This window comes from Stegodyphus dumicola, chromosome 1, assembly GCF_044657685.1.
Source record: "Stegodyphus dumicola isolate Sdum_Otavi_A_Nest chromosome 1, ASM4465768v1".
Classification (NCBI taxonomy): Eukaryota; Metazoa; Arthropoda; class Arachnida; order Araneae; family Eresidae; genus Stegodyphus; species Stegodyphus dumicola.
In genome coordinates this window covers 134,053,720-134,081,611 of record NC_140768.1, presented here as the reverse complement: position 1 = coordinate 134,081,611, position 27,892 = coordinate 134,053,720, and the positions used below count along the sequence as shown (strand labels likewise).

At 31.4% G+C, this 27,892-nt stretch overlaps 1 protein-coding gene and 1 long non-coding RNA gene across 2 annotated transcripts in view; one reads left to right on the top strand and one right to left on the bottom strand.

Annotated features, from left to right (window-relative positions):
• The first annotated feature begins 5,273 nt into the window (after positions 1 to 5,273).
• LOC146999254 (E3 SUMO-protein ligase ZBED1-like) lies at positions 5,274 to 6,152 on the top strand. Its single transcript, XM_085816244.1, has 2 exons — positions 5,274 to 5,524; positions 5,606 to 6,152. Exons 1-2 carry the CDS (start codon positions 5,274 to 5,276, stop codon positions 6,150 to 6,152), a joined length of 798 nt encoding a protein of 265 aa, XP_085672370.1.
• Positions 6,153 to 16,108: 9,956 nt separating this feature from the next.
• Positions 16,109 to 27,892, bottom strand: part of LOC146999253 (uncharacterized) — a 44,420-nt gene continuing 32,636 nt past the window's right edge. Inside the window, exons 3-4 of the long non-coding RNA XR_015042208.1 lie at positions 17,249 to 17,407; positions 16,109 to 17,118 (exon numbers count right to left, since the gene is read on the bottom strand). This is a non-coding gene — a long non-coding RNA (uncharacterized LOC146999253). The remainder of the gene's footprint in view (positions 17,119 to 17,248; positions 17,408 to 27,892) is intronic.

The window sequence follows — 27,892 nt, the reverse complement described above, 5'->3', positions numbered from 1 at the left end:
TAACCTTATAGATTCGCATATCAGGTAATCTGACTCAGAAACTTTGATGGCCAAAGAATAACATTAACAGGAGAAGTCGTGAGTTTCATTCGCAATAATCCCAGATTACGAAGAAAAACGGATTTAAAATTTGTGTTAGAATCTCTTAAACATAGATTTTCTACCACTCAAAATTTGCATTCGCTTTACAGAGCCTTGATCTAAGCCTTTCAGAAGCTTCGGGAATCAGTTTGACAAAATGCAGCTCGCGTCGAAGCTTTATCGTATAATTTATCGTATCTGTAATCGTATCGTATCTGTATCTTTATCGTATCTGTAATCTTGGATAGACAAAAAGATCCAATTTCAGAAGCACACCGTCTGGAGTTGTTATTGTCAGTTTTTACACAAGGACTGTTCCCCCATCTCAAGAGGCTGTTGCTTCTCCAAAATCACAAGTCCTTCTCAGTACGCCCACCAGCGGCCGAGCGGTAAACTCGCTGAACACTGGTATTTCCGATCTGGATTCGATTTCAGGCGAATGGGCTGGCTGCATGAGCGTTTTCGTGGTTTTCCTTATGTGTAACGTGTATACAAGCCATTTTACCTTAAAAAGGCCTCCACGAAGGCATCCCCTAGGCAGACTGCCCTCAAAAGCTTTCCCATAATTAAAATAAATCCAAATAAGTAGGAGAAGATTTTGAAAGTTGGAGAAGTGATTTTGATCTATCACATTTACCCACAGCTCAGAAGGAAAAGCTGCAAGATCCATTGAGTCGTTATAGACATATCTTTAACCTTATCGGTATTGGAATTGTCGAGATGTCTAGCTATTCTTCATAACATTAAGTTACGCGACAGCGTTTCAGCGCGTCAAAGTGCCATGTCACCTGAGGGATAAATTAAATAGACAGATCTCAGACATCATTAGGGAAAGCACTTCTGCTTATAGTGCCCGAAAATACCCACAAATTAGTCACAGATTTCAGGAAGCTAACGAAAAGACGGTGGAAGATAGTTTCTCCCTTCCGAACACATTATGGTTAATGAAAGGATTGGGGGGCTGTTTGAATTATCCTCGACTTTAGGTTTCTTTCAGATGAAGATGCACCCGTCGGGCATCTTCAAATATAGGTTTTCGCTGCTACAGGACATTAAGAATGGTCTCGAGTGGTGTTCGGTCTTAAAAACGCTTCGAGTTCCTATCCTTTCAGCGGTTAATGGACACTGTCCGGCTTGTTCCCATTACAAATAAGAATTTATATTGACAATAATATTGTAAATGGTTCAAAAGCATTGAGGATTATTTAGAAAAACTGAAAATTTTTCTTTGACTGGTTAAATATGCATAGCCTCAAACCAACAAATGCAAATTCTTATAGCTCACTGTGAAGTATATGGGATATAAATTGTCCAAAGGAATTATACAACCGGACGATAGGAATCTAAGAGTGGTTCAAAAATATAAGCTCCCTTCAAACAAAAAGGAAGTTAGAAGATTTTTGAGATTAATTGGGTGTTATCGTAAATTTATTCTAAATTTTGCTTAAAGAGACTTCTGACGAAACTGACTCAAAAAAAGGAAAAATTTAAATGGTTAGAAGATGTTCAACATGCCTTTGATATCTTTAAAGCGGAACTCTTAAAGCAACCAACTCTTTAGTTTTTTTATATATTATTTAAAACATGTAAGAGTTATTTTAACATGTAAAGGAATATTTCTTTTAATTATACTTATCAGATTTTTTTTCTACCTTTAATTTCAACAATACATATTCTAAAACTCTTTTTTTTTACTACTTTCTTAAGTACGCATCTCATAGAATTTACTTTACAATACCTTTTAACAGATTGCTTTCCTGTACGATTTCCTGTACGAAAAATTCTTGCTTAAATAGTTTTATAAGCGGATTTGTCAACAGGATTTCAATTTATTTGTACATTTCAATGTTAAGGTTATTATAAATTTAGATGCATTGAATAATTAGATTTTTTCACAGTAACTTTCACAGGAGTTTGTGAATGAAAAAATCCTTAATTTCAAACACATTTATAAATAATTTGATAAATATTTACGTATTTTCTTAAAGGCAGATACATGCATTTTGCAAGCATTTGCATAAATACCCATACATATTTCATATTTTTCATTTCCGGCATGTATAAATCTTCTGTGCATTTACTATATTTTTCGAGTAAAGTAATTGACAATAATTTAGCATAAACCCGAAATTTTTACATAAGAAATATGTATAGATATAATTTGAATGAAAATTACATGCGTTATTTTTAATACCCACTCAAAGATCAGATTTTCTTCGAAACCCAAAGTGATTATTTTTCAATTATATAAAAATAAAATGATGAGTTCAAAATGAGCAACTATAAAGCCTGTTCTCTAAAAACTTTTAAAAAGTACACGTTATAATGATATGTGAATAACAAAAAAGTTTATTTTATTTAAAAAAATTTGGCGTTTGGAGCGTAAAATAAAAGCAGCGAATACTCTATCAAGGGTATCAGAAGGCGTATACAGTTTTAAAGGTAACGTAAGGTATTTTTCATTCTTTAAGCAGGCCCACCAGCGGACGAGCGGAAAAGTCGCTGAACAGTGGTAGTTCGGTCCGAGGCTCGAATCCCGCGAATGGGCTGGCTGCATGGGTGTTTTCGTGGTTTTCCCCATGCTTAACGTGTATACGAGCCAGTTTCCCTTAGAAAGTCCTCCACGAAGGCATCCCTTCCCTTAGGCAGATAGCCCTCGAGGCTTTGCCATAATCGCACACACACATTCTTTAAGAAGAACATTTTTGCTAAAATCTATATTTTTGTACTTCAACAGCTTACAATTTTATAAAACAAATTTATAATCAAAATCGCTGTTGTTAGTTATCGAAAAATAACCAAGATGTGATTTTTGCTTAAATGTCATTAAACTGTACAAATTGCTATTATCCATCACACAATGAATGTTTATTTTATGCGAAAGTGTTCCGTTTTTTGATTTGTATGGAACTTTCGTGTGTCGAAATACTATCAAAGCGCTGTCAAGGAAGCTTCTGAATGTAAACACCCCCCCCCCGATCTGGAGAAAGAAGCCTCGGAGCAGTGCTTCACTTGTAGTGCAGAGTTCCTTCCTTTCTTACCTAGATGGGTTTTGCACTGCGGGGGGGGGGGAACTCTCCTTATCAGTGAGTGGAATCTGAATGGGGCCTTTGTTTATTGTCCTGAACTGTGCTTAGTTAATGAAAACGTCATTATATGTTTTCTCAAGGTAACGAAAATTTTATGGTCAAGGAAAATAGAGCGGTTTTTGAACTAATGAGAAGTTTATGATGGCTGAAAGGAAAGTAAAATATAAACAAACGCTTAAGGATCAATATCGTGTGTAATCAATAAAAATTAGGGTTTATGAATTTCTGATGGCATATAAAAGTAATTTGTTACGTTATATGTTAAAGTTTTTATTGTGTTGTGTCTAGAACCAAAACTATTGTGTAAAATGAAAATTAAGATTAGTTTAGTAATATTATTGCTCTTAAAAATTACTTTAAAGATTACATGGAAGAAATTAGATGCTTATTCATATTTTCATTACTGACTCACGCAGTACCAGCCAATAAGATGTATTTCCTTAAGTGTAATACTGTTGTCATTAAATATCGGTATCAACGTAAGGAAATATTCTAGATTTTAAGATTTTAATTTAAGTTAAACAGTAATTATCAGATAGACTATTTTTGAATAAAATTTTAATAGCTTCCTGAAGGGATGTTAGAACGTATATACAATCGTAATTAAAAATATAAATAATAATACTATTCAAAAAAATTTTGCTTAAGTATAACGAAGATTAAATTAATAATCTTCACAGACATTTCAAATCGAAGTGTTAAAAAAATAACTTACATAGACTCGTTATCAGGCCTAAATATCATCAGGCTTACCTATTTTAGCAATAATAATAGGAACATAATTTAATACAGTATCTGAAAGAGAAAATATTGAGTGATGGAGACCGTTGGCTCAAGTACAAGGTAGGTGTAAGGCCTATACAAGATACAGGTAGTCAAATTGAGGATCGATCTTACGACCTTCAGTCTCTAGCCAATATATAGCTTGGCGCACGTTCACTTCTTACGATTCTGAGTTTCATTATGCAAATATAAGTAATTTATTTTAAGACAGACTGAATGAGATTTTACTGATTTCAACTTATATAGACTGCATTTATTATTTATATTTGATACTTATTTTTCACTAACATTTTTAACGAGCTTTTATTATTTTATGTTACAGTGCAATCTATAATGGATAGGAAGAGAAGTCGGCTATGGAGGTTTTTTACACAGGCTACCGATGAGAAGGCAAAATGTGATATTTGCCACTCGCTATATTCAGTAAAAGGTGGCTCAACAACAAACTTAAAAAAACACCTCATAAAAAAACACAGGTCAACTTACGAAAACGTCATTCTATGCTCCATGTCGGATACAATAATTCAAGAAGTTCCTGTGTCATCAACATCAGCAGCAAGTACTGAACATATTAATCATTCAATAGAACTGATATCTCAAACAAATTTAAAACAAACGACGCTGAGTACTTTCCTTAAACGCCCCGTAAGTGTAGTACGGGAAAAAAAAAATAAATGACTTAATTTTTAATATGATAGTCAAAGACCTACAGCCTTTTTCTGTCGTTGAAGATACTGGTTTTAAAGAGCTAATTAATTATTTAGAACCTGGTTACAAATTACATTCAAGGTACACATTTAGTAATACCTTCCTGGACGCTCAGTACCTTGAAGTCCAAAGCAGATTAATAGAAGAATTGCAGAGTGCAAACTTTGTATCAATTACGACTGATGCTTGGACTTCGCGAGCAGCGACTTCACATCAGGCCGTTACTGCCCATTATATATTAAATTGGGAGCTGAAGTATGCACTATTGGGCTGTTTTGAATGTCATGAGCGACATACAGCCGAATATATAAAGAAGGAATTATGTAACTTGCTGTCCCATTGGAATTTACAAAATAAAATATTTGTCTGCGTAACAGACAATGCAGCAAATATGAAAGCAGCCATACGGTTGGCCAATTTTGAACATTTGCCTTGTGTCGCGCATACGCTTAATTTAATTGTGCGTGCGGGACTTCAGGGCGCTGAACTAGATTGCCTCATAAAAAAATAAAAACCATCGTGGAGCATTTTCACAGAAGTCCGTTGGCAACGAAAAAATTTGCTGAGGTGCAAAAGCAGCTGAGGCCTGGCGAAAAGCCTCTTAAATTAAAAATGGACATAGTGACCAGATGGAACAGCACCCTGGATATGCTAGAAAGAATGTGTATCCTTCAGGAGCCTCTAGAAGCGGCCCTTGGACTCCTACACAATCCAGTTGCAAATCTGTCAGAAAGTGACTGGCAGGCTCTTCCAGATGTAATTAAAATTTTAAGACCATTTAAGCAGCTAACCGAAGAAATGTCGTCTGAAAATAAGGTTACTGTTTCAATGGTCTTAGCTGCGACTGAAAGTGTAATTAGCATGTTTGAAAATTTAAATTTAAATATTAATACAGAAATTGGAAAAAATCTATCTAATAAAATAATAACAGAATTCAAATACAGGTTCAAAAATTGTTATAGAAACCCAATATTATCTAAAGCAGCACTATTAGACCCGCGGTTTAAGAAGTTGGCATTCAGACTAGCTGATGAATCAAATCATGAGTGTGCTAAAACTCTGCTGAAAACTGAACTTGAAAAATATTTTAATGTTGACAAACAGAAGACAGTGCAATCAAATAAAGTCACGCCAGCAATATTCACTGACACTAACGAGGACTCAATATGGAAAGACTTTGATGCAAGAGTGACATCAAACTCCGTCTCAAACTCAACTGTATCCAGCATCGTCACTATGAGGCAATATTTTGAGGAACGCATTCTTTCTAGGAATGAGTGCCCATTAAAATGGTGGCAGGCGCGGGCATTACTCTACCCCGAACTTTCAATTTTAGCAGAGAAATATTTATCGATCATGGCTACCTCGGGACCATCCGAAAGAACGTTTTCGAAATCGGGGCAAATACAAAGTGAAAAACGTTGTTCCATTCAACCAAAACGAATGGAAAAAGTTTTATTTTTAAACATGAACAAAAGATTACTTCGCTAAAAATAATATGAAATTGTTCTTTCTGTAATGCTTAATTTAATTATTTTTGTAAGTTTTTTAAAATGTGCATAAAATGTTTCATAGTTTTTTTAATTTTTAATGTCCATATATAATTTTCCTAATGTTGTCGAATCGAATGTCATTTAAAACAATGTTAGGAATTGTTATGATCGACCTGAACAAACATAATGCTTTACATATCATATTATAATCATAATCATTGATTTATCAATAGGCCAACATAAAAAGGGATCTGAATAAGAATAACAAAACAAGAATAGTTCAAAATACAGAAATGTGTAAAATATGTATAATATGTAATATTTATATGTACAAAGTTTGCTAAAACCAACCGGTAATTGAAGAAACTGACCCAGTCAGAATAAGACACTGCCGGAGACTACTCTTGGTGAGCAGTTTTTTATATATCAACAAGTTAAGGGGTTGGTTTTTATTCGTCTCTCACTCAAATGCCTTTTTATGTATCTGAGTTGATATTATCATTTTTATTTAGAAATAAATGACTTAATAATGTATAATTTTCTGTAATAATTTTCTAGATTTTATTCTCAGAAAAGATACCGAAGTGAATAAAAAATCTGTAGAATACTCATGTGAAATGGGTAATAAAATTCTGGAGATCAAAAGAAAGAAATGCATTTGTAAATAAATTAGTGTATGTTGTTTACGGTGTTGTATCTCAAAAAATAAAACAAAACAAAAATGTTCATTGCATGTTTTTTCAGGACTGTCAATCCGGCTCCGCGAAAGATTTTTTAAAATAATTTTATAAAATTTAAAATAAGCAAGGTAAGATGCACATTAACTATTTTATATAACAACCAATCTATGAATACATTGCCTGTCATGTATGTTCTTTATATATTTTAAACATTATATATAATTATTTCTAAATTTACAGTGTGTAAAATAATATAGCATTCTATTAAAAAATTTGTTGCTGTACTTTTTAGGAGAATAAAGGTTTCATATGTTATCTTTACCAACTTTCATAATAGTATTCTATGTTTGTTCTTAGAAATTTTCAGCAGAGATATTATATTTTGCACACGATGTCATATGTATAATCACAAAATACAACCTGAAGTAAGAATATTTCAAGTATTTGTTTCTTATGTACAAATAAGTAGTTTTGTATTAATTTAATATTTCACACTCAATTTATTAACAAATTAATTAAATTTTATAATGGTTCTTAGAAAGCAACCTTAAACCAAGCAAAATAGACTTTAGACCATTTAACACATTAGATATTCTGAAAACATAACATTAGTGTAACCATTTTAAAGCAGTAAATTAATGTTAATTATGTAACTAAGTGCATAGTTATTCTCAAATACGCACCTATTTGTGATAAAGTAGATAGTATAATGAATTGAATGATGATAGTTTATTAAATCTGCTTGAAAAAAAGCAATTATAAAGAATCATATTTATATAGTTATTCTACTACTATGAATAATTCTTCTAAAGGAAAGAAAATGCAACTGCCAAATCAGTTTTGAAATGAAAAAATACCAATGATGATACATCATGTAATCGTAACTTTATCCAAAGATATTGCTGCAAAGTAAAGTGGAAATCGTTCTATAAAACAGACAAACAGCTTTCAGACTCCGACAAATTGTTACCATTTTTCATAATTAGTGTTCATCAGCAGTTGAATGGATAATACTGTAGAGCACTGGTAGTTTAACTCATTGCATGCAGGTATATCTTGCCAAGCCATAAATCAACCTTTCACTTACAAGAAGAATTTAACAAAGCTCGCCTACTTGGCCTCACAAGTTCATCCGCACACAATGTGCTAATAACGCAAAATCAGAACTTAAGTAAATAACAAATAAGTCTAAATTAATTAGCTAACAAGCTAGCCCAAAATTCTAACTACTGCCGCAAATAAATTAATCTTCGGCTGTATAGACCAAAGCAAAGATATCAAGTGGACAGAAGAACGCTGGTAGAGTAGAGAGTCGCGCAATGCCGACTCTGTATTCATTTAAGTCATATAACTGCTGTGTTTATCTCACGACTTTCGAGTTATGATTTGAATTTAGTATATAATCATGTATTCATTATTATATTATTTTTTATATTACCTTAAAAAATATTTATATGTGAGCTATTAAGAGTGTTGTGATGATGTACTAGTAGCTCACGATCGACCTCGTTCTAGATATGACTACCTGAACAGACAAAGTTTTCTTACGTTTATTTCAAGAATAAAGATATAACAGTAAATAAATTGAGAATACGAATGCGGATCTGATTGGGAACTAGCGCAAAATAGTTTTGACTGGAGTGTCTACCTTTGAGGAAGATTGAATTTTGATTAATTGCAGGATACATGAAAACTATCAGCCTAGCAGAAGATTAGTATTCGTAGAATGCTGTTTACCGGAAAGAGAATAATCTTCCCGTTATGCATATGGAAAATCTCGAGTTGCGAGTCTTTTACTTAAGTTACTTTGCATGAAAATATGCAAATTTTTTCGATGCAAGGAATTTTAAGCTATTTCTGCTTTAAATGTAGGCAGACGAAAAGAAATTTTTAGCATACTAACTTATTATTTAGGGCTTTAATCAAAATAATATTCGTCTAGTAATTTTTTTCCCCAGTGAGTGACTAATTTTCGGTATTCAGGAAATGTTACATTGCACTAATCAAATAGTTCAATTCTCCCCCAGCTCAAAAAGTATCTAAAATAACCATTCTCGAAATATTACTCTGCAGTAATCGCGTTTGACATTGAATAGAGAGAATATGGGAATGAAAAACAAATAATGCCTCGTTATTGCATAAAAGTAAACTTTGTTTTATATGTATGTGGAAATTTTATATATGAAAAGGATGTTACTATTCTTATTTATTGTAAGAATTGTTGTGTTTCTTATCAACGCTTATGATCTAAAATCGCTTACATATGTAAATAAATCATCAAAATATGTAAATTAAGCAATAACTGATTTAAAATTAAAAGATAATAATAAAAAATACAAGAATCTAAACAAGGTATTTTAGCAATAATGAAACTCATTTAAAAAAATAGTTTACTAACTGTAGATATCAGAGTAAGTTAAAGATAAGAAAACAGAAGTAATGAAGACTTAGATAGAGTTAAAAAAAATCCTCCATCTCTCTCTCCCCATCTAGCACATGGGCTGAGATTAGGACAATGGGGGAGAATTGGACGAAAGGACTACGTAACCAAATTTCCATCCACACACTAGTACTATTCCCAGCATTCTCTATATTCTCATTAGTGGAGCTTTGATTGTTTTCCTTTCTTCATTGGTATGCCGTAAAAATCATGGTCTTTGTTTCTATCATCCTTTGAGTCATTATATTATTTGCTCATTCAGAGCCTAAATTTAGCAAATGCTCGGCTGAGCTTTAGTTCTTGCGAAATTGTAATTTCATCCACATCCCCAATTAAGACGAAGATTTCCCGGTTTCCTCCTGTGATTAAAATCGTACCGGTTTATTCGCTGCTATCCCTCATCCCCTCTTTAGACACCCCTACTGACAATTTATTTCCCATTTCGTCCACTGCTTTTCAACACCCCTTCATCAATACCCCTACTCACGGACGGGAGACTTTACCCCAATTCAACCCCCCTTTCAAAAAGTCGTTCTTGAGAGGCACATTTCTTGACATAGGGAACATTACATAGCAAATGTCAACTATGTACCAAACATCGATACACACATTTGCAAATATACAAATGAAGTAGGAATCAAGAAAAAAAGAAATGTTTAAAAGGTAAGAAAATATTTGTGTTACCTTTTTTTAGGGATAACAGAAAGCTCAAAATTTGACAATCAGTACTATTTCATAATGCAATAAGCACAGTTTTATTCATTTAAGAAAATTTTTAGTAATTCGCTGCTCAGTGTAAACTGTTGTTAAACTTAAAAACACTTGAAAAAAAGTCATCATATGTGCGTTCGGCGCGCACACACATACTAGTTGGTTTGGTTTGTTACACTAGAGCTGTCTTAAGAGGAGCACACTAGAGCACACTAGAGCTGTCTTAAGAGGAGCGGTGCCTTCGTGGAGGGACTTTCTAAGGGAAACTGGCTCGCATACACGTTACATATGGAAAAAACTACGAAAACGTTCATGCAGCCAGTCCGTCCACGGAGATTCGAGCCCCGCACAAAACTACCAGTGTTCAGCGACTTTATCGCTCGGGCCCTTATTGGCCCTCACACATACAAGAAAAAAGTAGATGATTTATGCTGAAAAAAATATTCTGAAAGAGGAACTGCGTTTTTTAACCGTTTACATCTGTTGTGCCGAAATAAAAATGTAATCAAAAACAATTTTTTGTATTCGAACGAACTTTATTGTGTGCACATGAATTATTATTATAACAACGTATGAAAGGATATAAGTTGAGAAAAGATTTCGAAGAAAATAATTTTCATTTTTAACTAGGAGCTTCGCTGCCAGCCTTCGTCTGGCTTTTAAATGTACCTGAAAAATGGCTGAAGGGAACACCAAATGTTAAATTTAAAAACTGCGTAGAATTTTACTCTGCAGAACAACTTCATAAAAAAAAGTTACTACGTATAACAAAATTACAAAGAAATAAACAATATCCTTTAATACAAATATTAATTATCCTAATAAATAAATTAACCAACTTCCCTTTGCAAAATCTTAAGAACTCAAATGGTATAAAGGAGGTTAAGAACTTTTATTTCCTAAAAAAATCACTCAAAACTTTTCAATATCTTAAAAACTGTGAAATGAGCAATATATAACATAAAAGAATACAAAAAACAAAAAATTCTGAAAGTCAAAGTATAATTAATGATATTTTATCTTATATTTTCAAGAGAAAAAAATTACAATGAAATAAGCTATATCCCTTAATAAAAATATTAATTATCCTAATAAAAAATTATTCAACTTTTCGTTGAAGGGAAAAAATCATGCGGAACGTTTCAATATCTTACAAACAATGAAATAAACAAAAAATAACATAAAAAAAAAAAAAAAAAAAAAAAAATCCGCGCGGAATTTTACTCTGCAGGGCAAAATAAAAATGTATTATATATATATATAAATGACAATGAAATATGCCAATCTCTTAAAAACGATGAAATACCATAAAAAATACGATGAAAAATTGTTGCCAAACCCATATTTCTAAAAAAAATGAAACAATTTAAAATGATGCGATTTCATCAAAAATCTATCAACAACAATAAGACAGGAAAATTGTTGCCAAAATCACATTTTTAAAGATCTGAGAAGTGTACTCGGAAGCTTCATTTAAAAAAATTTTTAAAAATACAATATATTATTATTTTTCCAAAATTCTTTTGCAAGGATGAAAGTTTAATGTTTCCAAAAATCAAAGAAAAATAAACTGTACATTTAAAGAAAAAAAAAAAAAACTTTTTATAAAAAATCCGGTTGAAATGGTGTTAAGCTCCCTTTGTTAAATAAATTCGTACTGAATCGATTTATTGAAAGACGAATTTATTTTAAGTTCGTAAAATAGCTAAGTGCCTACGTTTCATGACGATGTGAAAATGGAGTGTGTAGAGTAAAATCTCGCTTTTCTATAGCCCATTATGTCTCAAAATGACGCGATTTCGTCACAAAACATAAAATAAAATAAATTCTAATTCTAATTTCGAAAAAACTGCTTCGAGGTGCACTGGCTCTTAACTAGATGCACCTACTATGTGCCAAATTTCGTAGCCGTGGGTCTATTAGCTTATGCGCAGCGCGAACGAAAGACACACACACAGACACTTTCTTTTATTATATGTAGAGATTTTTTCAAAAAGAGATATCATATTAATTTCCAAATAATTTAAATCTGCTGTGCTGAAATAAAAATTTAATAGAGAATATTTTTTGTGTTTGTTTATTGTATATGTAGGATTTACTATTATTACGTGTGTGTGTGCCTGTCTCAAAGTAAATATTTCAGTTATGTATAATAAAAAGTATAAAAAAAGAATTAAATTCGCATAACAGCTTATTGCGAAAGAAAAATTAGAGCCATAAATCGCTCATTTTTTTAAATTACATTAATTCCATTATCTATTAGAAAATAATTATTGCAAATCATCTATTTAAACGACATCTCTAAGAGGTCACTTTCTAAGGAATCTGTATTTTTGAGAACATAAACAAACATTGGTAGTGAACATCACATTTTTAAGACCACCACATGTAAGATGCTCTAAAAGCATGAATGGTTGCATTTAAAGAGGACCCATTACTTTTAATAAAGAATGTAACTTTAATCTTAATTAAACATGTTTTTGGTGTGTGTACCAAAATAGTGATACCGTGGTTCTGTTGCTTTAGAAATGTGTGAAATTAAAAATATGGATACTATATAACAAAAATGTTATTATTGGATTGGATTATTCAATTATGGCTAAACACACGAGGGCTATCTGCCTAAAGGGAGGGATGCCTTCGTGGAGGAATCTAAGGGAAACTGGCTCGTATACACGTTACACATGGGGAAAACCACGAAAACGCCCATGCAGCCAGCCCATTCGAGGGATTCGAACCTCGAACCGAACTACCAGTGTTAGCGTCTTTACGGCTCGGCCGCTGGTGGGCCTATTATATTCAGATACACACCTTTTGAACACGTCGGAAATTCATTATTCTGCTCAGCATAATTTGTCTGCATAAAATATTAAATAGTATCAGAAATCAAAAGCTAAGTCGAAGTAGAAACAGTCATCTCTTCTAAACTATTTTAATTGAAGTAAACAGACGTTCGTCTTATCGTAAAGTAAACACTTATTTTTCAAACAGCGGATAAAACGAGAAAGAAGGAATTGGTGGGGGAAGGCAGCGAACGAAATGACACTTTTTCGAGCTCTGGATGAAATGAGAAAGGACGAAACGGTACTAAGCCAATAAGACAAGGTCTGGTATTTTACTTTATTATTTAACTATTCATCATAAGTTTAAGAATTATTTAAATTTTTATTTGTCTTTACATTTTTATTAAATTTTACTTATAAGTATTTTATATTTCAGTTGCTAATTATTATGTTACTTTAATTATTCATTATTTTAATCACTATTTTTTATTATTTTAATTATGAAGTTTTTTAATTTATTATTTTAATTACTAATTAATGTTATTATTGTCATATTTATTCCCTTTCTTTCTTTATTTTTTCCTATTTTCCTGACGGCCTTCCGTAGGCGCTTCTGACTTTAAAAACTAAGCCCTGACAGCAATAGAAAATTTAATAATGAATCATATCCAGTGCACCAAAAAATAATAGCCAAAATAAAGTGAATTATTTCTACTCAAAAATGTGACGCAAAACTCCCTATCGCAGCACTACCCAGTTCCCGCGGGGTAGAAAAGCTCACGTGATTCAATGCGATGCGACGTTTCAAGGACCTTTTTAGGGCCGTAGACCGATAAAATAGGCTCAGGATACGGATACCGATGGATTTTACCGAAAGTAACGAGTAACGATACGATAGTAACGAGTACTGGTTCACCGAGTAACGAATACATACGGGTACACAATTTCTCGTTACTTCTACAGCACTACTTGGGAGCGCGAATGCCTGATGATTCAGCCTGGTATATAGCAAGGAGGTTAGAATAGAAGGAGGGAGGGTTCGCAGTTTCCTCCACTATCGGGGAATGAAACTCCACGGAACAAGCGGCGTCCATGTTTGTTACTTCAAAACATTGCAATACGGTAGTGAAACGTACGTGTTTGTAAGCTGTTCTATGCATGAATTTTCCAGTAAAAATATGTTAAATTTATAATGAAATGCTTCGCTATTGTTAGTTTTTTGTTTTAAAGTTATAAAGGTGATATCTGTAATTTACTAAGTACAGAAAATCATTAAGAAATATTTCGAAATCTAAATGCATGTGCATAACATTAAAGCCTTTACAAATTATGTTTCTGCATAATTTCAAGAATTTGTTTAGGTTTTATTAGCAACTTCTCTGGTATACTTTCCAATTGCTTCTTTAAGAAGTGATATTTCTGATTTATTCGCAATATTATTATAATTTATTAAAGAACCATTTTTACCTGAAATTAATAGCAGATAATTATCTAAAAAAATGGTAACATGTTGCTTTTTTTTTTAAATGAAAGTTTTAAATAGATTCTTTTCACAATCAACAACCTTATATCAACAAGAAAATAAATCTTAATAAAATAAAACAGATTTATGTGAATTCAATGATTTCAGTTTATGCGCGTTTCATATTTATGAATCTCAAAGAAATTACTTGAATTAAACTGAATTACAGAAATATACCTATATAAATTTTTGGATATATCTTTTCACATGTTCAATTGTGTAAATATTTTACTTACGTTTATCGCTATACTGCTCAGAAATTTGTGAGCTTCTGCAAAAACATTTTAACAACAGAACAGTTTATCTTGATCATATGCACAAATTATATTCGTAACAGTTCACAGAACTTAAGAATGAATAATAATTAATACATAAGGAAAAGCGTTGCTTTATTAAACACCTTTACAATTCATAAAAATAGTAACAATTAATTTCTTACTTTTCATGAAAATTATAAAACGAATTATCTAAGCGTTCAAATTATACAGCAAGCATATAATCCTAGCATATATCATTGTATGTTAAGGAACGAAGATACCAGCTGTAAGCAAAAGCATTAAAATGTATTGTATTTAACATGTTTCGATTATTATTAAGTCTTTTTTGTCACATCTGGAAAGAAAACAACATGACATTGTGACATTTTTTTAACAAATTTATGAAATTACATAAAAAAAAAAAGAAAATACTTACGAGTGAACAGTAATCCCAGAAATATTTTTCGAAAATCTATTTGTGCATCCATATGCAATATAAGCAGACATGCTTCAAAAAGAAAAGGTTAAAAAAAAAAAAAAAAAAATGTTACTATTACAGACTTTCTTGCACAAGTCAGTGATAACAGTAACATGGCCGCCAAGCTTCACCGTTTGAGTTGAACCTTCCCTCCTTCTATTCTAACTTCCTTGGTTAAGGCTCCTCTAAACCAGGCTGAATCACCAACTTTTCTCTCTTGGCGAGGGAGGGACGCGCTACCAATTTTGGCGCGTTTATCGCACACGCTGGCTGAATGTCTGCTGTTTTTTTTTTTTAAAGATTTATTTTATAGACGCGCGGCATTCAGCGCACATAAACTTTTCGGATAATTAATTAATTCTCGAATAGTATATAGACGTTTTCACTTAAATAAAAATTTCGCGTATATTTTGTAAACATATTCAAAATAACTTATTCTTTAGATGTTTCAGTTTCGTTAGCAGACTAAAATAAATAAGATATGAATAAAAACTTTCAATAGTGTCAAATGGGGAAATAGTTAAAGCGTAGAGTGTGCAAATAAATTTATCTTAATGACATTTTAACAAAAATTTCCATAAAAACACTGTAAATTCATACTAAAAAAATAACTTAAGAATATGTTGTCATTTTAGTCTGAGGTATATGGAAATAATTGTGCAAGACTCTGAAGAAACACTTTCTTTTAAATGTGTGAAATATTTCATAACATATATGGAAGAAGAAAGTACAGCATTCTGTGTTTTGGATGATTTTCACCAAATGTAATATAAATACGAACTAGAAACCGTAATAAAAAGTCCTTCCTCTCCAATCAGATCACCTTTGTGTTGCATTGTATTTGTAATACTTCTAAAAATCCAATTTTTACCTAAATTAAAAAACAGTTATTCCATAAAAGATAATAAATTTGAACGTATATAGAATGAATTTTGTAATTTGAGTTATGTTACAAAATAATTCATAGTTTATATATTTTATACTAATAATTTAAATAAAACCTGTCCAATTTAAGAATGTGTGTTAACCACATTCTTAAATTGTAAAAGGACGACTTAACCACATGTAATTCATTTCAAAGCATAAAAGAAAGCTTATTTTTTATTTTACACAGCAACAGCATTTTCATGCAGTCAAGTTTTTTTAATTGTTAGTTATTATACATAATACTTAATTTTTAACACATTCTTATTAGAAAGCATAACTAAGAAACTTCTTTTTAAAGCCCCACAGTAATTGCAAAGAATGTCATTAAATTTACAAAAGTATTGAAGATATATTGAACAGCATTATAACAAGAAACTACTGTACAAAATATGTAAATTTAACAACTTCTTTTTTAGTATTTGCATAGTTTCCTCCAAATGAACCTTAATGGGAAGTTATCTTGCAAAAATTTAAAAGTATTAAAATGGCCTCTATTTAAGATGTAACTGCATTTATAATTATTTTGTAATTGTGAATAGATTATATTATTGCAATTAGATTATGCACTTACAACATAATTGCATAAAGTAATGAAATTAAGAGTTCACAGATACAATGTAATATAATTACAAAGCAATTATCTAAATTGTAATTATAATCACTTATTTAATACCACAATATTATTACAATCACAATGTAATTTAAATTGGGTACTATATTTGTATACCCTCCACTCAAAAGGAGGTACTGATAAGCCTGGAAGTTATTATCAACAAAAAGCTATTTCCATTTCGTCAACTAAAAGGCAGCAGTTCCTATCAAGAGCATCCAATGAATGAACTTTTGTCTTGAGGAAAAAAAACAAATTTTCTAAAATGCCGAAATTAATTTTTATGTCCCTAATCCTCCTGTTCAAGGTACTGTACGATGGTGCTGGATATCCAGTACTTCTGAGGTAATTATATCCATGTTTGCTCAAAGCAAATCGCATCTTCAGTCCTTTTATAATGGACTTTTCTGACCAGTTCCTTTTTGACTGCACAGCAAGGGTTCCTACTTGCTCATCAGACAAAAATGATGTCAATTTTGCATCTTTTTCTTGAAGCTGTTGCTCAAGGAATTTTATTTTTTTTTAACAACTCTTCATTTGAAGCAGGTAGAGTTTCCTAAATTCAAAAAGAAATAGTAAACATGTTATGCTGTGATTACTTTTTTAAACAATGGTTGACCGAATTAATATATTTGTAATAACAATGATTTTTTCAACAATTTTTTGGAGAATATTAAATAATTTACCACTTCAGTATTTGGCTTAGGACATCTTACTTCTCTTATCCTCTTGTCAGTTACAGATGGTGGTGGATTTGGAATGCTAAAGAGTGTTGGTACAGCAGTTTTTCTTAGTTTTTAACTATCTTTGCATAGTGACTCAAATTGAGATTCCTCAAAATGATCCTGTAAATACATAAAGTAATAAAAAAAGTATACAAAATAAATAAAAGTACAAAAAACAAACCACACGAAAGAAATGTGAGAAAAGTGTTTCACACAGTGAGGTTGTGCCAAAGGCAGCAAGCATGAACTGTAAGTAAGTATAGGCAATAAATAAATATGCAGGTAATTAAATTAGGCCCAGTATTATAAAAAACTGAAACAATAAACAAACCATGTCTAACATATCAGCAGCAGCATCTTGTAAGCTTGGGCAGAATTTAATTATCCAATATTTATTTTTTGCCTATAATTTAAAGTGTTCTTTAGAACATTATCCAAAAATTAAATGAAGTAGTGTTTTGCTATAAAATTAAAAACAACTAAAATAAAACTTTATATTTCTTGCTATAGTGCTCTTACAATAGATAAGAAAATATGAGTTCACTTCACCCAACTTTTAAGATACTAGGCCGATAAATACATTTATAATTAGAGCAGACTATGATTCTTGTTATAATTGTAGTAATGTTTATTGCTTTAATTGAAATATTTAATTTTTAATTCTCTAATCATTCAAAACATAGGCCTAATTTCGAAGCACAGTGCCAACATGCATTTTAAAAAGCATCAAGGCCAGTTTAAACGACAATTTTTTAAATTACATCCCCACAGACATATCCAATTAAAGTTATTAAAAACTCTAGAACGTAGTTCAGTAGCTTTCTGAATTTGTAGGCAATTTCTTATTTAGAGATGACAACACAAAATAACGCTTCAGAAAATATTATTTATCATGTATAAAAATCTGCTTTGTAACACATATCAGTAATAACTGTTTATCAATGTCATGAGGATTTAATTTGACGAGATCACATTCTTTAGAAGTATCAAATTCATGAAAGGATTTTGGCTTGGCCTTTGAAATTCATCACTATAGGCAGATTTATTTGATTGTTATGCATGCATTAAACACTACACATGCATTAAAAACACTACAATTATTTTTGAAAAATACACATGCAGTTTCACAAGTTTTCTGTGCTTATTTGAATGTTCTGCATTCATTTCTAAATCTTTACTCCATTGCCAAATTGTATAATACTGTGATTATAAATATATGGTACTTGCAATTATTGAAGTCAGATTATATATATTTTGTCTCATACTATTCAATTTATTCTATTGACTTCAGATGTCAATGTCAAAATTCTGGAAGTTATTTTAACCAAGAAACATTAGTGGGCACCGTGCATAAAAAACTCATCTAACTTTTTAACAATAGTGATTATAAAATAAAGAAAAAAATCATACATCATTCCAACGATATTGCAACTATAGTATAATGTTACATATATCTTTAGCAAACATTCAGATTTTATCTTGACTTTCCAAATTATTATTTATTTTTTAATAAATTTCAATATGCTAATGATTTTCATGTTACATCAGTATAAATTCCACAATTAGCACAGGAAAACAAAATCCGCGCTTGATATTAGAAGAGAAATTTCTTTTCCACATTCAAAACATCTACATTGGCGATGTTTGGCGACGGGTACATTAACCCTAGACTAATTTAATTATAGCTATTATTACAGAAATTAGCAGATACTCAGGTTATTGTACACAAGAATTTCACTTTACTTGCACATTATAAACATCAGAGAAGATATAAACTCTAAATGAAGGCGTAATTAACATTATACTTACTAAGCAAAGTTCAGCGCCTGGACCAGGTTTCCAATTGTCTCTTCGGCAATTATTTACCCATATTTTTCTTCATTTTTAGGAAATTTTACCAATGTATGACCTTTCCGTGAATGATTTGAACAATTAATAGCTGTACATCCGCCCATTTTACACAAAAAAAACACAAAAAATTGTTGCACCGTAACTACACAGCCGCCATTTAATCTCCCACTTGGGATAGCGAATGCCTGATGATTCAGCCTGGTATATAGGAGCTTTACCCTCCCTCCTTCTATTCGGGAGCGACTAAATTTCAACTCGGCAGGAAAATTTGATTGGTCAACGGTACACGTCACATGTGACGTCAAAAGCGGGGTGTTTTAGATTTACCCCACAGGATTACCTGCTATTTTCGGTTGCTTGTTTTCTGAGCTCTGCAGTGATATTTTTTGGCGAGCTAAAAGAATTTTTTGATAAAATATTTTAATTGGTAATTTAGATATTGTTTGCTTGTAATTAAACACGTGATTACAAATTATTGTAAAGTATTTATTTTTGAGACAAACTTTTTGTAATCTATTTATTTTTCATATATTGCCTTTTGAGAACAGATAAATTTAGCTGAAATTTCCTTTGTTGAACAAAGGAAAATGAAAAATGTTTCAGAATAGCAAACCGTGTTAGTTTCAGTCAAACATTAAATATTTTATACCATTTTTTGTGTCAAACATTAAATATTTTAATATCATATGCTACCATTTTTTTGTGTCAAACATTAAATATTTTAATATCATATGCTACCATTTTTTTTGTGTCAAACATTAAATATTTTAATATATGGTACAGTTTTTATTCATTTTTTTAATATTTCTGATGACAAAATAAGTTTTTTATTTTCTATTGTAGTACATAACTTTTTGTTATAACAATGGAATATGAAAAGATAGCAGTATTTGAATGTATGTACTGCTGCAAAAAGTACAAAAAGAAAAAGGTTTTATATGAACACATTCGGGAAGTACATAAAGTACCTGTTGTGGCTGAAGGAAATTTGAAATGTCCTATTAATGCCTGCAATTTTTCATGTAGAACGTTTGAAGAGTTAAGAAATCACGCAAGAGATCAACATGGATACACTCTTAACTCCGTTGAAATGACATTTAATACATATGAAGGTAAGATATTAGAAATTTGCATTTTCTGCGATAAACGTTTTTAATTTGAATTACCCCAAACTGAGTACAAATTACTATTTTTGCAAATTCATTCAAGTTGGGGAATAAAATACATCTATTTTTGTGAGTATAATTGATAACAGAATAATTTCCTTAGCATCTTGCTTTTTTCTGTTAGCCTGATAAACCCCCATTATTCTTCACTAAAAATATTTCAAATAATAATTATTATTAATAATATTAAGATTAAGTAATATTTCTCTTCTTCAACTATTTGAAATATGAAGTAAACATTTTCTAAATAATAAAAACATATATAGAGATGTACTGCTACATAATTATTTATACATGTAATTCAGTGCTTCATTAAAAAAAAAAAGACTATCCTGTTATTACACAAACGGATCTCTTAATGCATATGTATGATGAAGATATCAAAAATAATGTGGACCTAATAAAAAAATTGTTAAAATCTTTATTAAAGTGGCAACCTTCAATCGTAAGTTTAGTATCATAATGATAGACACTTATTTTATTATATGTAAATGAGGCTTAAAATTTATTATATGTTATTTTAAAACTACTTAAAGAAATTTATTCAATGTCTTAAAATTTTAATAACCTATACACATTGTATCAGTTATCAAGAAACAGGCTACAATGTTTTTTTACTTTAGACATAGGCCAGATGACACTCATGCTATGGAAAATGTCTGATGACAATTTGTCTCTTAAGAATAAATTTCTTGCATTATTATACAACTTTGGGGAATATGTTTTAAGTCTAGTTTAGCTGGAACATGAGTACTAGTAACTGTCAAATAGGAAGAAAAATATGCCAATGTACAACTTAAAATAGAGTCGTAGCTAGGGTTTTCAGCGCCCAGGGACAACTGAAGGTTTCGCACCCTCTACTGCTTGCCATGGATGGAAAACATTTAATTCTAAAATGTCGTAACATCAGTTTGGTGCCCCTTCGAATCTGCGCCCGGGGACAGATGCCCTCCTCTAGCTACGCCCCTGACTTAAAATTAGGCAACTTTATTTCAGTGTAGATTTTAAATAAAACTATCAGTTTTGAGAGCAATTAGACACAGGTCCCTCTTCTTGAAGAGAAAAAAAATTCTGCTAAAGTGACCAGTATCTATTTACAATCAGTGCCAAAATAAGATTTTGGTTAGTTTTAAATTAGTAATTTTGTTTTAAAGATTAACTAGTTCACAATTATAATGGGCTTTTATATTGTATGTAGGCTAATGTTTACCCTTCAAATTTAGATTTCTTACAATGGAAAATTGAGGAAGAACGAAGGGAAAAAATTTCTTACTTTTTGAGAAGTACAATAACTCTTAAAGAAGGTGGGAAAAAGAGTTACTTCCTTTGTAATTGATCTGGATTTTATAATTCTAAAAGTAAAGGTGTAAGAGCTATAAAATCACAAGGTACCTGCAAAATAGAGGGGCACTGTCCATCTACTATTGAAGTTACCAGTAATGGCATTATTAAGATTTTATATTTCCAAACACATGTGGGACACACAGTAGATCTAGAACATTTGTCGTTAACAAAAGATTTGCGAGAAGTGATTGCAGGTAAGTTTCTTTATGAACTTGATTGTGAAATTCAATATAAAACAGACATTATTATACAACATTATCATATAAATGCAATATTTTCAGGTAAGTTAAAAGAAGGCATTTCACCACAGAAAATATTAGATTCCACAAGGAATAGTATTAAAGAAGACATTTACAGGGAGCATTTATTGACAAAAAAAGACATACATAACATTTCTAATTCTTACTGTATTGGTAATGATGAACAACATCATCCAACTGATGCTGTCAGTTTAAGGATCTGGATAGAAAAAAATGAAATGTTTAGATGATAATTCAGTTCTTTTTGTAAAATTCCAAGGAGAAGCAGCAGATCAGCACTTGGAAATTAGTGACTTCTGCATCATCATAATGACAAATGTTCAAAAGCATATGCTTTTAAAGTTTGGATCCGATAGCATATGCGTCGATAGCACACATGGGACTAATGCTTACGATTTTCAATTATCGACAGTTTTAGTCATAGACGAGTTTAATTCAGGATTTCCTACTGCTTTTTGCCTAAGCAATAGAGTAAATTTAGGTTCAATGCAAAAATTTTTTCAGTGTATTAGGGACAAAGTTGGACTGCTGTCTGTAAACTGCTTTATGAGTGATGATGCACCAGTATATTATACTGCATGGACATCAGTAATGTGTGATGCCAAATTTAGGATTCTATGCACCTGGCACGTTAAAAAGGCATGGCTGCAAGCAGCAAATTCAATTATCCCCTCAAAGCGAAAGGAAGTTTTGAAATTTTTAAATGTAGTATCTGAATGTCATGATATAAAAGAATTTGAAGCACTGATATCTGATTTCCTCAGCAAACTCTTTGCTGATAGAGATACAGACAAGTTTGCTAATTATTTTGCTTCAAATTATGCAAACAGATGCGAGTTGTGGGCTAAATGTTATAGAAAAAGATGTAACATCACAACTAACAATCATCTTGAAGCACTGCATCGAGTTTTAAATTATTCTTATCTTGATGGATTGAAAAACAAGAGGGTTGATAGGTGCATTGCGAAGCTTATTAATATGGTGCAAGATAAACGGTTCCAGAGATTTATCAAAACAACAAAAGGGCCAAACACATCAAAGATCAACCAAACAAATTTACGACACAACAGAGCAATAAATTTTCCAGCTAATAATATCACAGAAATCAATGAGTTTTCTTGGCATGTGATTTCAGAAAGTGACCCTACTCTTGAATATACTGTTACTCAAATACATACACAATGCATTAATTGTAACATTGTTTGTAAATGGTGCAAAATTTGTAACGATGCATTTGTATGCACATGCACAGATGCCACGATTAAAGGAAGTGTCTGTAAACATATACATGCAATAATTTTAAAGACAAGATTACTTAATAGAGAACAGTCAGCTAAAACTAAAGAATCAAATGATGTAAAACTCTTTCTTGATCTATCAGCACAAAAATTAAAAAAATCAGAAACCAAGCACCATATTATAAATCAACTGAGTATCATATCAAAACTTGTAACATCAACAACAGTAAATAATATAACTTTGGGAGATATTGAAAACACACTGAATAAAGTGATTACAAAATTAAAGAACGAAAAGCCGAAATTGAAAATGGTGAACTATGAACCTACAAATAAAAAAGCAGGGAAACAAAAGAATTTCTTTTTTACGAGAAAGAAAAGAAAAAGTCCATGCAGTACTGAAAATATTGCAACAACTTCATACAAGAAAGCTGCTATAGATGGCAGTGGAAATAATGAAACTCTTATAATTCATGATTCTTTTGATCATATATATTGATATCTCATCATGTAAATATATTGTATATAAAATAATCTCTAAATAGTTTATAAATTAAAATATGATGAATTAAAAACAGTATATAAATTTAAAATGCTCTTAATCTTGTCACTACTTCATCCTTGCTAGTTACACAAGTAATTTATTAATCAGTTTTTGATCTCATATTCTGTCGCAGTATTTCACTACTAAATTATTAGTGTAAAGTTCTCTAGTTGATGGTACACATACAGTACAGTTAGCAACATCATTTTACAAAACATCGACATATAATATGTTTATTAGGACGTATCACAACAATATGTGCAAAAGAACTAAAAGTTTCAGCATGAAATATGCAGTTACAGATTCAGTCAAATATAGATAGTAACATCATATACAGATAGAGAACATAATAGGAATAACAATCGCACTTGATTATTACAAAGGAAAATCATAATTCAGTATCTGCTGACAAATCAGAGCATGCTGGTATTTCTTTAAATAAATGATTAAAAATGCCACAAAAATATAACAAGTGCTTTAAAATTCTTAAATTCATATAAGTGTAAATCTTAGTGTTTTTGAAAATGCTACTGTATTTTGTTATCGAGCATTTTTGAATCGCTAGTGATTACAATAACAATTTATGAATAGTGAAAACTTAAATTATTCCAAGAGAATTGATTAATAAATTTCATACAGTAAATAAATCATTGGGCTGCAAAAGTATGCAGATATATGACAACCAATAACAGAAATAAAAATAAAATCTTTAAAAATTTTATAAAGTGGCGAAGCATGCAAGAGCTATTTATTTATCTTGTAAACAATACATTTTCAGTAGAATCAGTACTTTAAAAAATTGATATACTTTGGAAACATGCTCTGCAATGTAGTTGTTTTGTGATGAAACTGTTGATAGTGATGCTTTGATAATGCTTTTGTTGATTTGCTCCACACAGTAAAACTGTAGAATTTATGTATACATAGCTCTTGCTTTTATGTATGGATGCAAATTATACAGCTTTTAATTTTTCATGAAACTTGCATACATATTAAAGTCAAGCGACTTTTCAGAATATTACAACATTATAAATCTCACACCTTGAGATTACTAAGGCTTATACACAGATTTCAAAGGAAAGAGTTTGTAAAGTTGTATAAGGGCCTTATTATTATTGATATAGACACAAGTATATAGTTTTCATTAATTAACACATTGTTATTGATGAAGATCTCTTTAATGATTCTTACATAAAGCTATTTGGATTTTTTTCCAGAGGAAAAACAAAGTTTCATTTAACCTGCGAGCACACGCACCGATCCGACGAACACTAGAACACGCGCCGGGTATGTCATACCCGAATAAAACGTTTGTAATTAAAAATTTGCCGAATAAAATTAATCGATTTTTAAAAGAAATTAAAATGTAAAACCAAGTTAATACTTCATTTTAGACAAAATATGAAAGAATAAGGAGAGGTAAAATTATTTACTTACAATATTTTGAACATTGTTTACAAAATGAGGTCATATGTTCCATACATATACTCGTACTTTTGCTACAATTTTCACAAATGTATCTAGTCTTTCTATCTTTTTTCTTGGGGCACTCTGTACACCTCTTGTAATTTTAGGTTTTTTGGGGGGTGGTTCATTGTTAACATGTTCATCGGTGGTCAGTGTTTGTCTAGAATCAGGAACTACAGATGCTCGTCGTCGTTCATTTTGAACATTTTCTATTAACTGCATCCCTACGGCTTTGAGAAAAGTACGCCTGGTATGGTATTCCGTTGGTAGTTCCTTCTTTGATAGTAGAATTATTCTTGCATTAATGGCAGCCACGTTTAACACTGAAAAGAAAATCACCATAGGCCATCGACGTGCTACTCTTGCTGTAGAATACGCAGCTGCCATCTCATCTACAACATCGACTGCTCTTTTTGTCATGTTATATAATGTAATGATTTCAGGCTTTTTAGATTCCCCAGTAGATTCATCGATTTGATCGCCGGAATGCATTGTGGATAACAGGATCACACTCTTATTTTTTTTCGGCACATAAGATACAAGTGTTGCTTCTTTCTGAAAACCGAAAATTGAAGAATATACTTCTCTTTTCTCTGCCAGAAACTCAGGTGGGATTTCTCTCTCATTTTTACGCATTGTACCTACTATCGTAATTTTCTTCTTTAGGAGATCTTGAGATAATTCAAATCCCATATACCAATTATCAACTGTTAAATTTCGACCAGAGTTGTATAAGGGCCTTATTAAACGTTTGACAACTTCGCTTGCACCAAATTCAACTTGAAATGGCCCATCTGGTTGTTTACCAGCATAAATTTCCATACTCCAGGTATAAAATACCCTTGCGTCTACAAGAGCAAATATTTTTATGCCATACTTTGCTGGCTTGTTGGGCATATTTTGTTTGAAGGAACAACGACCTCTGAATGATTCCAACTTCTCATCAATGATCACATACTCTCCTAAAGTATAAGCCTTTTGGCAATTTGTGACAAAATTTCCAAAAAATTCTCTGATCGAAGCTAATTTATCAACGTCTCTTCTACTGGGACGATCTCTAATGTCATCAAAACGGAGGCATCGTAAAAAAAAGAGGAATCGGTTCATTGACATTTATTCCCAAACTATGTCCATTCCCGTTCTGCCTGTTGCCCACAAATCTCTTACGTTCACATGGGATGATTTATAAACTCCACATAAATACAGCAATCCAATTAAAGCTTTGATTTCCAACTCATTTGTTGCTTTCGCATCCCGTTCATGAGTGAAATTTCCACGTACAATCAATATAAATATTTGTATTGTCGACTACATGTTTTAACATATCTTCATCGATAAGCAGTGACCAGGAATCTAAAGGTGTTGAGACGTCTTTAGAATACTTCGTATTTCTAGGGAGTTTAGTTATAATATTTTTGGCTCCAATTCTAACATTAGTCCGGAATTTATTTTTGTTCCATTTTACTCCATTTTTTCCAACATAAAACTCATTGCTACATTGCAAAATTTCCTTTTCTGTTTCTGTATCTGAATCACTACTCTCTATGGATGAATCATGATGACTATTATATTCTTCGTCATCAACATCTTCATCGTCTTCACTAAATGAATCCTCATCAGAAGAAACTGTTTTAAGAATATTTCTCAATCTTTTCATCTCTTCATCGTAAGGAATATACGGCGTCATGCTTACAACTCAAGAAAAACCTATACTTGAAAAAAAAAAGCTTGAAAACGAGAAGTGCGAAGTGACTCACTGAGAAACATGAGTACACACGCGGGTATGAGATGCCCAAACAATGCTGTTCCTAAAAAACCATTGCACCTGTCACCTTAGGAATTTCCCGCATTTAAGTATGTGGCCTTGAACTCAGCTACACCAAGTTTCGTCCTTTTATGAAAGAATAAGTGATAAATATACAAAAAGAAAAATGCCCATGGGTATGACATACCCATTGCGTGTGCTCGCGGGTTAAGAAAATAAACCATAGAATATTCTTAATTTTATTATAAACTTTCATTACATCACATGAATTTGTAAACACTGAACTAATCGTTTTCAATTTAAATCACAAATGTATTCTTCATATTGATTTATTGACAGTATGAATAATGACCAAAACTTAATATTATCTGTATATAATAAGAAATCATTGATACATAGGGTAAAAATAAGCATGAAGTTAGACTATATTAGCATGCTAATGGATCAACTAATGGCAAAAGACTTAAAAAACTTTACCTAATCATTTGTACAAGATTATTTAATGAACACAAAATGTATAGGAGTTACTCCAACCCTTTTTTGACCGCAGACACATTCTAACATATATTTTGAGATCTTGTACCCTTATGACTCAACATTCAAGCAGATTTCAGGCATGATAGACTTTTAAGTGCTTCTTTGTCATGAAATTATCTTATGATCATTTCATTCAACTACTACAAATCAAGGAAAGGAGAATTAATTACCAGTGTTTTATACTTTTAGCCACTTGATAACGTTACATAATATGGATTAACTCAAAGCAAATTCTACTGATTATAATCAGATAATTGCATATCTCTTCTGAGAATTTAGATTCTTCCGCATTCATTTCTATGCAGATCTTGCTCTAAATGGATTTCAATACATATTTACCACTAATAATCGCAAATGATAATAAATAACAAATTAATTTTTATTCTAAACATGATTTGGGGTAGTTGCATAGGCGTTTTCGTGTTTTTCCTCA